At 47.5% G+C, this 13426-nt stretch overlaps 1 protein-coding gene across 1 annotated transcript; it reads right to left on the bottom strand.

Annotated features, from left to right (window-relative positions):
• Positions 1-8601: 8601 nt before the first annotated feature.
• On the bottom strand, positions 8602-12891 carry LOC311119043 (uncharacterized protein). The gene is made up of 3 exons (XM_084193800.1): positions 12143-12891; positions 11643-11753; positions 8602-10873 (listed from the first exon to the last, which is right to left on the bottom strand). Exons 1-3 carry the CDS (start codon positions 12680-12682, stop codon positions 10769-10771), a joined length of 756 nt encoding a protein of 251 aa, XP_084049926.1. The 5' UTR covers positions 12683-12891; the 3' UTR covers positions 8602-10768.
• Positions 12892-13426: the final 535 nt, after the last annotated feature.

Below are 13426 nucleotides of genomic sequence, written 5' to 3'. Positions count from 1 at the left end.
GTGCATCCCCCCCCCCCCCCCCCGTGGGATCAAACCCACAACCCTGGCGTTGCAAAACGCCATGCTCTACCAACTGAGCTACATCCCTGCCGGGCATTCCCTCCCGTACCCTGGACGACGCTGGGCCAATTGTGCACCGCCCCATGGGTCTCCCGGCCCATTACTGTAGCTTTCTGTCAGTGCTTCAGACAGCCTAGTTACACTGACTAATGTCATTACCATGGTTTTAAAGGTCCTTCAGACAGCCTTTCTTTTGCTGTAAGCTACAATACTGCATTCGACCATACAGAGCTCTGTTTAAATAACCCTTTAACTGCACTCAAAGACAAGAAGTCCCAGAAGTAGTGCATTACATAGGAAATAGGGAGCCATTAAGTCTGGCTGCACAACCGATTGGCAAACGTACTGCAAATTGAGGAATCATGTGACTAAACTGAATACAACTAAGAAGAAACAACACTATGAAACAAAGATAAATGACATAAAGAATGATAGTAAAACGCTTTGGAGAACCTTAAATGAAATTTTGGGAAACAAGGCAAACTCAGCTCCATCATTCATTGAATCAGATGGCTCCTTCATCACAAACCAACTGATATTGCCAACTACTTTAATACTTTTTTCATTGGCAAGATTAGTAAACTTAGGCATGACATGCCAGCAACAATTGCTGGCACTACACATCCAAGTATATCTGACCAAATTATTAAAGACAAACATTGTCATTTTGAATTCCGTAAAGTGAGTGTGGAAGAGGTGAACAAATTATTGTTGTCTATTAACAATGACAAGCCACCGGGGTCTGACAACTTGGATGGAAAATTACTGAGGATAATAGTGGACGATATTGCCACTCCTATTTGCCATATTTTCTATTTAAGCCACCTAGAAAGTGTGTGTCCTCAGGCTTGGAGGGAAGCGAAAGTCATTCCGCTATCTAAGAATAGTAAAGCCCCCTTTACTGGCTCAAATAGCCAACCAATTAGCCTGTTTCACAACGGCTGATGTAGATGTGGTGAAGGAGTCAAACGCAGACACAGAAGCTCAGTCCAATACGTTACTGAACACGACCAAAAATATACAAAACACTGGCCTCAAAACAAACAAGAGGCGGACGATGCGCAACAATGCGCAAAAGGCTAGTATTCCAAGGCGCACGAAAACAGTACAGTGCGACAACAGGGAAAACAACAAACAAACAACGAGCCGACCTGATGACAGGCGAACAATAACACACAACACAAAACTAACCAAACGGGAAACTTATAGAGGACATAATCAACTAAACAGGACACAGGTGTACACAATCAGACAAAACCAACAGACAGCGAAAACATCAAACGGTGATAGCTAGTACTCCGGGGACGACGACCGCCGAAGCCTGCCCGAACAAGGAGGAGGAGCAGCCTCGGCCGAAACCGTGACAGCCTGTTACCAACCCTTAGTAAACTATTGGAAAAAATTGTGTTTGACCAGATACAATGCTATTTTACAGTAAACAAATTGACAACAAACTTTCAGCATGCTTATAGAGAAGGACATTCAACAAGCACAGCACTTACACAAATGACTGATGATTGGCTGAGAGAAATTGATGATAAAAAGATTGTGGGGGCTGTTTTGTTAGACTTCAGTGCGGCTTTTGACATTATCAATCATAGTCTGCTGCTGGAAAAATGTATGTGTTATGGCTTTACACCCCCTGCTATAATGTGGATAAAGAGTTACTTGTCTAACAGAACACAGAGGGTGTTCTTTAATTGGAAGCCTCTCCAACATAATCCAGGTAGAATCAGGAATTCCCCAGGGCAGCTGTCTAGGCCCCTTGCTTTTTGCCATCTTTACTAACAACATGCCACTGGCTTTGAGTAAAGCCAGTGTGTCTATGTGTGCGGATGACTCAACACTATACACGTCAGCTACTACAGTAACTGAAATAACTGCAACACTTAACAAAGAGTTGCAGTTGGTTTCGGAATGGGTGGCAAGGAATAAGTTAGTCCTGAATATTTCCAAAACTAAAAGCATTGTATTTGGGTCAAATCATTCACTTAACCCTAAACCTCAACTACATTGCGTAATGAATAATGTGGAAATTGAGCAAGTTGAGGTGACTAAACTGCTTGGAGTAACCCTGGATTGTAGACTGTCATGGTCAAAACATATTGAAACAACAGTAGCTAATATGAGGAGAAGTATGTCCATAATTAAGCGCTGCTCTACCTTCTTAACAACACTATCAACAAGGCAGGTCCTACAGGCTGTCACGGTTTCGGCCGAGACTGCTCCTCCTCCTGGTTCGGGCAGGCAAAGGCGTTCGCCGTCCCCGGAGTACTAGCTGCCATCGTTGGACCATTTCCATGTGCGATTGCTTTTGTCTGTCCTTAGCACCTGTGTCTGATTTGTGATTATTACGTGTCCTATAAGTTCCCTGTGTTTGTTTGGATTAGTTGTGTGTTGTTGCTTCCTGCCATTGTGTCGGAGCTATGTGTTTGCTCCCGTTTTGTTTCGTGTATTAGTGTTTACGCGTGTGCGTATTTTTCCCTCGCCTCGTTGTCTGTTTTGAGGTCGGAGGTTTTCTCTTGCATTTTGGTGACTATTAAAGTCTGTTGGACTTTACCTCTGTGTCCTGCGCCTGACTCCTCCACCACATCCACATCGGTACCATTGACAGAACAACACACCAATTATGGAGTCAGCAGGAACAGCGGCGGCACCCGAATCCCTGGAGGACCGGATCAATTACCAGGACACCATGATCCGGCAACTCGGGGCCGCCATGGACGAGGTGTCCAACACACTGCGCCGCTTGGTGTATCGGGAGGTGCCCACGCCTTCTCACACCATCCCAGCACCAACGGCCAGTCCTCCTCTCTCAGCACCGGAACCCAGTGGCATTCGGCTCTCGCTCCCGAGGGCATATGACGGTTCTGCAGCCGGGTGTCAGGGCTTTCTCCTACAGGTAGAACTTTACCTTGCCACCATACACCCGGCGCCCTCGGGATACGAGAGCGTCTCCGCCCTCATCTCCTGTCTCTCCGGGAAGGCGTTGGAGTGGGCCAACGCCGAATGGAGGGGAATAGACGCCGCCACCATCACCTACGCGGAGTTTTCCCGCCGCTTCAGGACTGTCTTCGACCATCCACCTGAGGGGAAAGCGGCGGGAGAGCGTCTATTCCACCTCCGACAGGGGAAGAGGAGCGCACAGGAGTTCGCACTGGAGTTCCGGACACTAGCAGCGGATGCGGGATGGAGTGAGAGGGCCCTCATTGACCACTATCGGTGTAGCCTACGAGAGGACGTTCGTTGTGAGATGGCCTGCAGGGACACCAACCTGTCGTTCGACCAGCTGGTGGACATCTCCATCAGTCTCGACACCCTGCTGGCTACCCGCGGACGTCCCGAGTGGGGGTCGTCCATTCCATCCTCCAGCACCTCCGAGCCTACTCCTATGGAGATCGGGGGTGCTGGCGCTAGAGAGAGGAGGAGGAGGGAGAACCCGAGGATAGCCAACTCCTGCACCAACTGTGGCCGTGGAGGACACACCGCGGCCAGGTGCTGGGGAAGGTTTTCTGAGAGAGGGGACAACAGGTCACGCACTGGGGAGTCATTTCAGGTGAGAAGGCGCCCCACTTACCCAGAGCTCTCTGTTGGTCACATGAGTATTCCTGTGCGTTTTCCACAGGTGGCACCTCATTCCCAGCATAAGGCGCTAGTAGATTCAGGCGCAGCTGGGAACTTTATTGATCGGGCATTTTGTGCTAGGTTAGGAATTCCCCTTCGGCCGGTAGAAGTTCCATTCCCTGTCCATGCATTAGACAGCCGGCCGTTGGGGTCGGGTCTGATCAGGGATGTCACAGCACCGCTGACGATGACGACGCAGGGGGGTCATGAGGAAATCATTCAGTTCTATCTGATTGACTCTCCTGCGTACCCAGTGGTGTTGGGGCTTCCCTGGTTAAGTACCCACGATCCTACCATAGCGTGGCAACAGAGGGCTCTTATGGAGTGGTCTGCCCAGTGTGTAGGGAGATGTCTAGGTGTTTCCTTAGGGGCGACCTCGGTAGAGAGTCCGAACCAAGTGCCCGCACTGCGCATTCCCCCCGAGTATGAGGATTTAGCACTAGTATTTAGTAAATCGAGGGCAGCTAGGCTACCTCCTCATAGACAGGGGGACTGTGCGATAAATATCCAGAATGGAGCAGCTCTTCCCAGGAGTCATGTGTATCCCCTGTCTCAAGAGGAGACTGCGGCTATGGAGACTTACATAGCCGAGTCCTTGGCACAGGGATACATACGGCCCTCTACTTCTCCGGTCTCCTCGAGTTTCTTCTTTGTGAAGAAGAAGGACGGGGGATTGCGCCCGTGTATTGATTACCGTAGTCTCAATCAGATCACAGTAAAATACAGCTACCCACTTCCACTGATTGCGACGATGACGGAGTCATTACGCGGAGCGCGATTCTTCACAAAGTTAGATCTCAGGAGCGCGTACAATTTGGTGCGCATTAAGGGGGGGGATGAATGGAAAACAGCATTTAGCACCACCTCGGGTCATTACGAGTATCTCGTCATGCCGTACGGGTTAATGAATGCTCCTTCAGTCTTCCAATCCTTTGTTGATGAGATTTTCCGGGACATGCATGGGCAGGGTGTGGTGGTGTACATTGACGACATTCTAGTGTACTCTTCTACACGAGCCGAGCATGTAGCCCAGGTGCGCCGAGTATTGAGACGACTGTTGGAGCATGACTTGTATGTCAAGGCAGAGAAATGCCTGTTCTTCCAGGAGTCCGTCTCCTTTTTGGGTTATCGGTTGTCCGCGTCTGGCGTGGAGATAGAGGTAGATCGGGTATCGGCTGTGCGTAATTGGCAAACTCCAACCACCGTAAAAGAGGTGCAGCGGTTCTTGGGTTTTGCTAATTACTACCGGAGGTTTATCCGGGGCTTTGGACAGGTTGCAGTTCCCATTACGTCCCTGCTAAAGGGGGGTCCGGTGCGCTTGCAGTGGTCAGCTGAGGCGGACAGGGCATTTGTCAAGCTGAAGAACCTGTTCGCCTCGGCCCCGGTGCTGGCGCATCCGGATCCCTCTTTGCCTTTCCAAGTAGAGGTGGACGCGTCCGAGACCGGTATTGGGGCAGTCCTGTCACAACGGTCCGGCACGCCACCTAAGCTCCGCCCCTGTGCGTTCTACTCTAAGAAGCTCAGCCCGGCGGAGCGCAATTATGACGTTGGGGACAGGGAACTGTTAGCCGTAGTCCAGGCCCTAAAGGTGTGGAGGCATTGGCTAGAGGGGGCTCAACACCCTTTCCTCATTCTGACTGATCACCGTAACCTGGAGTACATCCGGGCAGCTAGGAGATTGAACCCTCGTCAGGCCAGGTGGAACATGTTCCTGACCCGGTTTGTTTTTAAAATCACATACATCCCTGGGTCCCAGAACGGTAAGGCAGACGCCCTGTCCCGGCAGTATGACACGGAGGAGAGGTCCATTGAGCCTACTTCCATACTGCCGGAGTCTTGTCTGGTGGCTCCGGTAGTATGGGAGGTCGATGCGGAAATCGAGCGGGCGCTGCGTACCGACCCTACTCCCCCCGAGTGTCCTGTGGGGCGGACGTACGTTCCGCTCGAGGTTCGTGATCGGCTTATTTCTTGGGCTCATACATCACCCTCCTCTGGACATCCTGGTATTGGTCGGACGGTGCACTGCCTTAGCGTAAAATACTGGTGGCCAACGTTAGCCAGGGATGTGAGGGTTTATGTCTCCTCCTGCTCGGTATGTGCCCAGTGTAAGGCACCTAGACATTTGCCCAGAGGTAAGTTACATCCTCTGCCCGTTCCACAACGACCATGGTCCCACCTCTCGGTAGATTTTGTGACCGATCTACCCCCTTCCCAGGGTAATACTACCATTTTGGTCGTTGTGGATCGGTTTTCTAAGGCCTGTCGTCTCCTCCCACTGCCGGGTCTCCCTACTGCCCTACAGACCGCCGAGGCCATCTTTACCCACGTGTTCCGGCACTATGGGGTCCCCGAGGATATTGTGTCCGACCGAGGTCCCCAGTTCACCTCCAGAGTCTGGGGGGCTTTCATGGAACGCCTGGGGGTCTCGGTTAGCCTTACCTCGGGGTACCACCCAGAGAGCAATGGGCAGGTTGAACGTGTGAACCAAGATGTGGGTAGGTTTTTGAGGTCCTATTGCCGGGACCGGCCGGAGGAGTGGTCGAGGTATATCCCCTGGGCAGAGATGGCCCAGAACTCTCTCCGCCACTCCTCCACCGGATTAACACCTTTCCAGTGTATTTTAGGGTACCAGCCGGTCCTGGCACCATGGCACGAGAGCCAGACCGAGGCCCCTGCGGTGGACGAGTGGATTCGGCGCTCGGAGGAGACGTGGGACGCTGCCCATGTCCATCTGCAGCGTGCCATCCGTCAACACAAGGCGAGCGCCGATCGCCACCGCAGTGAGGGGCCGGTGTACGCACCGGGAGATCGAGTCTGGCTCTCGACTCGAAACCTGCCCCTCCGCCTGCCCTGCCGGAAGCTGGGTCGGCGGTTTGTGGGGCCCTTCAAAGTCCTGAGAAGATTGAACGAGGTGTGTTACAGGTTACAACTACCTATAGAGTATAAAAATATTAACCCCTCGTTCCATGTGTCTCTTCTCAGGCCGGTGGTAGCTGGCCCACTCCAAGAGGAGGAGATAGGAGAGACCCCTCCGCCCCCTTTGGACATCGAGGGGGCTCCGGCGTACAGGGTCCGGACCATCTTGGACTCCAGGCGCCGGAGGAGTGGTCTCCAATATCTCGTGGAGTGGGAGGGGTACGGTCCGGAGGAACGGTGCTGGGTGCCCAGGAGGGACATCATCGATCCATCCCTCCTGACAGAATTCCATCATGGGCATCCCACGCGCCCGGGTCCGCGTCCTCCTGGCCGTCCCCAAGGCCGGGGTCGGCGCACGGCTGGAGCCGCGCGTCAAGGGGGGGGTACTGTCACGGTTTCGGCCGAGACTGCTCCTCCTCCTGGTTCGGGCAGGCAAAGGCGTTCGCCGTCCCCGGAGTACTAGCTGCCATCGTTGGACCATTTCCATGTGCGATTGCTTTTGTCTGTCCTTAGCACCTGTGTCTGATTTGTGATTATTACGTGTCCTATAAGTTCCCTGTGTTTGTTTGGATTAGTTGTGTGTTGTTGCTTCCTGCCATTGTGTCGGAGCTATGTGTTTGCTCCCGTTTTGTTTCGTGTATTAGTGTTTACGCGTGTGCGTATTTTTCCCTCGCCTCGTTGTCTGTTTTGAGGTCGGAGGTTTTCTCTTGCATTTTGGTGACTATTAAAGTCTGTTGGACTTTACCTCTGTGTCCTGCGCCTGACTCCTCCACCACATCCACATCGGTACCATTGACACAGGCCCTAGTTTTGTCGCACCTGGACTACTGTTCAGTCGTGTGGTCAGGTGCCACAAAGAGGGACTTAGGAAAATTGCAGTTGGCTCAGAACAGGGCAGCACAGCTGGCCCTTAAAAGTACATGGAGAGCTAACATTGATGACAAGCGTGTCAGTCTCTCCTGGCTCAGAGTGGAAGAGAGATTGACTTCATCACTGCTTGTTTTTGTAAGAGGTGTTGACATGTTGAATGTACCGAGTTGTCTATTTAAACTACTATCACACAGCTCGGACACCCATGCATACCCCACAAGACATGCCACCAGAGGTCTCTTCACAGTCCCCAAGTCCAGAACAGACTATGGGAGGCGCACAGTACTACATAGAGCCATGACTACATGGAACTCTATTCCACATCAGGTAACTGATGCAAACAGTAGAATCAGATTTAAAAAACAGGTAAAAATACACCTTATGGAACAACGGGGACCGTGAAGAGACACACACAAGGGTATAGACAGATGCATACGCACACATTGTGATATTGTTGTATGGTGGTATTAAACATTTTGTATTGTAGATAGGTAGTGGTGTAATAATGGTATATGATGTACTGTTTTATATGTAATGTAAGTGCTTTAATATGTTTGGACCCCAGGAAGAGTAGCTGCTGCCTTGGCAGCAGCTAATGGGGATCCCTAATAAATACAAATACAAATTTGAGACGCATCAAGGAAACATGGGATATACATTTACAGTAAGTACTAATAGAGATTTATATGTCCATGTATACTGTGGTGTTTTATATGGAAACATGTTTACTATTGTGTAATGGTTTCTTTACTTCAAGTTTACTAATGTGTAATGGTTTCTTTACTTTTACTAATGTGTAATGACATTCGTTTAGCTTATTTCATTAAAGCTTTTTTTCTTCCCATTTGAAGTACTATTAAGTATTTTTTAGTTTTATGTGTAATTTATTTATTATACACTGATGAACTATTCTCATTATACTACTGATCTCTGTGAATAAGGCCAGGAGTCAAGTCGATTGTTTATTTAAAGGTTATTTTATATGCAGTGTTTACCAAGAATGGGATCTCTGCGAATTACCTTTAAAAGGCACAATCGTAATGTGCAATTGGATTGAATCCTGGCCTAGATTCTAGTTGTTGTACTAGTGGTTCTTACAAGCATAGCGAACACTAGAAAACACTCTCGATACATGGTCAGACACCTCGTTTAATGGATTTCATTAGGCACAGCCTGAGGACCATCATGTTCATCATTATTCTCATTCGATGTTCACAGGGGAAATAGAAGATATATCATTGTAACAAGGCAACCCTGGTCCTGGAGTACCACAGGCGCTTCATGTTTATGATTTACCGACCAGGAAGAACAGGTGTGTGTTGAATTTAGGCAATCACTGAACTGATCAATTATCTCAGTTGGTCAGGTGTGGTGCCTAGTTGGAACAAAATCCTGCGGTACCAGGAACGGGGTTTCCTATAGATGACTAGTAGGTCGAAGTTGCCCCAATACCCACTGATTCCAAGGTTAGATATCTTTCTATCTCCCTAAAGCCCAATTTATACCAAATAACGCTAAATTATATTTACCTGCGTAGCACAAATATGTGCAGCCCCGCAATTTGTCTCAAGGCAGGATGCCCATTTTGTGTAGCCAGTTGATAAGATGTATTCTTGCATAGGGTTTACATCAGGGTTGGGGTCAATTCCAGTCAATTCAGAAAGTAAACCTAATTTCAATTCCAATTCCAAACTCTCCTCATCGAAAAGCATTGAAGAGAATTGGAATTTCACCCCAACCCCCTGATATAACATGGCTTAATGATAAATATGAGTATTATGGCACAGTAATCTGATCCTAGATCTGTGGTTTGGGGTACAACTTCTACCCCAAGATGCAGAATACACACATCACAACTGGTTATAGCATTAACGTCAGGTGGAGTCCTACGCGACGCTCGTCTCAGGCGGAATCGTCACGCTATCCGACGTAACGCAATGACACAGTAGCTCTTGAGCATTTGTAACCAGTTCAGAAACCACATGCTATGGCGTGCATGAACGCACACACACACACACGCGTACGCCATAAAGCATGATTGTCACATGTAAAAACAGACAAACTGATAGCAAACTGATAGTGAATTCAGACTTGATAAATTAGCCATTTAACAACCACACTAGTATTAGCTGCCTAGTTATCAGCAGAAGTTTATAAAATGATATCCTTCACTTTTAGTATCTGTTTGTTAAATAAGTCTGTTTTTAAAATAACATGAAATAAAATTGGGCAAGACGCCAAGACCGGTCCTCTTGTAATAACTTACTAAATAGCTAACAACATAAGTACATAGCTGATAATACAAAATAAAACAACATTGAAACAATGACTTCCCTTTTTAGCTGATAGTACCAACAACATAAACATGTTTCACTCTAACAGCTTCAAGTGTGGTATAAATGATTAATTGATTGATTGATCATGGAAGCTCAGTTATTGATGATAAGAGTGCAGTTCCTGGGTGGTAAGGGCCGTAGAGATCCTATTAAATTACTAGAAGGGACTATGTCATAATCCCTCGAAGTTCTAGAATAGAACGACATGGCAGCCATTTTGGTCAGGGAGAAATACAACCCAGTCTAATTGGAATGCACAGCAGTCGAGGCACAGCTGATCCATTTCCTGATTTTACTTATGTAGGAAAATAAAAGTAAGACGTGATATATTAGAAGTTGTGCAATTTAATTATTGTCAACGTAAACTATTTTCATATCATTTGAAATACAGTTTATACTGATTTTATACACATTTTCTGTATAAATAACCTCTAAAATATATGTAAACAGATCTTAAATGTCACAAAAAAAAAATGCTATTATATGATACAATATCAGTACTTGTTGCATGTACAACTTGTCTAAATCCTATCATCAACTGATTTTAGCCAGTGTATGGCTGTGGATTAACTGCATTGTTTGAATGGAATGTTGGCATATTGGCAGTTAATTAAAAAACATTTATTGAACCATTCCTCTAAAACTGGCTGGCTAACAAACATACAGTGCAGATAATTTCTTCAAAGTCATTGTTTTATACAATATCTCATCACAGCACTGGCAAACCACGGTTGACCAACTCCCTGACCAAAACGGCCGACCTTTACCCCATCATAAGAAGGTTCATGTCGATTCTAGTATTCTAATTCCACGGTAACGACTCTGTCCTTCTCACAGAATTAGGAATTACACGCGATGTTAGTTAATAGGATCTCTATGGTCCTTCTCCTGTCCGAATCAGGGAATAGTTTCAGAATGAGTTGGCAGAACACCCAGAGGGGCTGGCCCCTCCCCTGTTGCCATTAGCAGCCCTGGAAGTGAGGCTGTGACTGGCTGAGGCTCTGGGTGGCCAGGAGACGCTGATGCTGCTGTAGAAACATGATCACCTCAGGACTCCTCAGCAGAGACTGAGGACAGAACACACACACACACACACACACACACACACACGGATGCATACAGCGCGTAGACACACACACACACACACACACACGGATGCATACAGCACGTAGACACACACACACACACACACACACACACACACACACACACACACACACACACACACGGATGCATACAGCACGTAGACACACACACACACACACACACACACACGGATGCATACAGCACGTAGACACACACACACACACACAGAACATAGCAAGACAGACAGAGAGAGAGAAAACCGACGTTAGTTTTATGTGTAATGCATTGTCTGAATTCATAATTGAGACACATTTTGCAACAGCTAGATATGTTTGTGAACTAGCATAACTACAGCAGTATTTACTATCTGTATGACTGTATTAACTATCTGTATGACTGTATTAACTATCTGTCTGGCTGTATTAACTATCTGTCTGGCTGTATTAACTATCTGTGTCTGTCTGTCTGTCTGTCTGTCAGTCTGTATTAACTATCTGTATGACTGTATTAACTATCTATATAACTGTATTAACTATCTGTCTGGCTGTATTAACTATCTGTGTCTGTCTGTCTGTCTGTCTGTATTAACTATCTGTGTCTGTCTGTCTGTCTGTCTGTCTGTCTGTCTGTCTGTATTATCTGTATGTCAGTCAGTCTGTGTCTGTCAGTCTTTATTAACTGTATGTCTGTCTGTCTGTCTGTCAGTCTGTCTGTCAGTCTGTCTGTATTAACTGTGTGTGAATGACTCACCAGTCTCTTCTGGTTGAGCACCTGTTCGATGAGGGAGGGTCTGGCTGGCCGGTCCCCCATGGCGCCGAGATGCTGCTTGTTCACAGATACAGGCCTCTCCTCCAAGCTCTCCTGATCAACACACACAAGCATACGCACACACACACACACACACACACACACACACACACACACACACACACACAGAAAGATGCATGCACAGGCAGTCACACACACACACACACAGTACAGTCCAATTTATAACCATCTCATTGTTTAGACTAAACCAAAACTTTCCCGTCCTAGTCCCGGGGATCCACATCAGGGTTTTGTTCCAGCCCTGTACTAATATAACTGACAACTAAAACAAATATGTGATGATTAGCTGGATTATATGGATTAGTACTGGGCTGTAACAAAGCATGCACATATTGTGGGTTTCCTGCACCAGCTTAGAAGGCCATGTAAAAGAAAGCAACACGTGTGTGTATGTTTTGTGTGTCAGCCAGGTACATTCTTACATCTTGTTTCCCACTGGACATAGCCTGGTCGCTCTTCTTCTTCTTATACTTGTCTTTGTACATCTTGTTGCGGTGCTTCTTACACATCCACGGCTTCCGCTGCTTGGCAACCTGGGTCGTAGTCTCCGTGCAGCCGTCGTATGTGCACGTCTTCGAAATGTTATCGTTGTCCCCGAACCCTTCTTCGTCGTCGTCGTTGAGTTCTTCGGGGCTCGCAGCGCTATACCGCGGGTCCGAGGTGTCCAAAACATCGCTCTCCTCGTCGGCATCATCCATGTCGTACGAGAACACGTTACTGTCCGACTCTTGCGGCGTGACTACATTTCTGCTGTCGACAACACCGCTCTTGTCAACGTAGTACGTCTGTCCGTCCTTGGTGAGTAGAATGCTTGAGTCCGTATTGTTGTTACCCGCTGATGAGGATCTCTCCTCTTCACTCATGATTGGGATACGATATTTTCTTGCTAGCAAGTTGTAAGCTAACGTTAGCTGGCTGGCAGAGCATTGGAAGCTACCTGGCTGGCTAGCTTGACATTTCATTCACTTCCCCTCTCCCTAAGTACATCTGAGTGAGTCTGCAATAAGCGATGGACCGCGCTAAGTTAACTGAGAAAAAAAAACAGAATTACTACCTGCTCTAAAAAAAAGCAAATCACATAATATGTTTTATAAATAGCCGAAATGCTTGCAAACACACAAATATCCTCAAAACCAAAATAAAGGAGGACATTCTCCCTGCCACCGAGAGCACGTCATGAGGAGGAGTCTGATCTGCTTCTTGTCCTTCAGTGGGGTTTATCGGCGGTTGGCATCCAACCTTATTACATTTTTACATTTTAGTCATTTAGCAGACGCTCTTATCCAAAGCGACTTACAGTTAGTGAGTGCATACATTTATTTATTTATTTTTTCATACTGGCCCCCCGTGGGAATCGAACCCACAACCCTGGCGTTGCAAACGCCATGCTCTACCAACTGAGCTACAGGTTGCATTACCGCCACCTACTGTACTGGAGTGTGGGCCAGAGACGGGGAGAAACCAAATCCTACCTGCCAGCCCCGTTGTTTTTAAATAAAGATAACTAAATATTTGACACTATATCTAATGACGTTCTACTCAATATACTATTAAACTAATTTCCTGTATCCCCTTCTCCCTCATACTGGATCTCAGCCTCTCTTTCCCTCTGATACTGCCCACACTGTAGCAATACATGCTCCACTGTCTCTGTTTCCTGGCAATAATCACGCCTTCCTGATGGATGCTTTCCTATCACATTTAAT

This window comes from Coregonus lavaretus (genome assembly GCF_964263955.1).
Source record: "Coregonus lavaretus genome assembly, contig: HAP1_SCAFFOLD_513, whole genome shotgun sequence".
NCBI classification, from domain to species: Eukaryota; Metazoa; Chordata; class Actinopteri; order Salmoniformes; family Salmonidae; genus Coregonus; species Coregonus lavaretus.
This window is presented reverse-complemented; position numbering and strand designations above follow the sequence as displayed.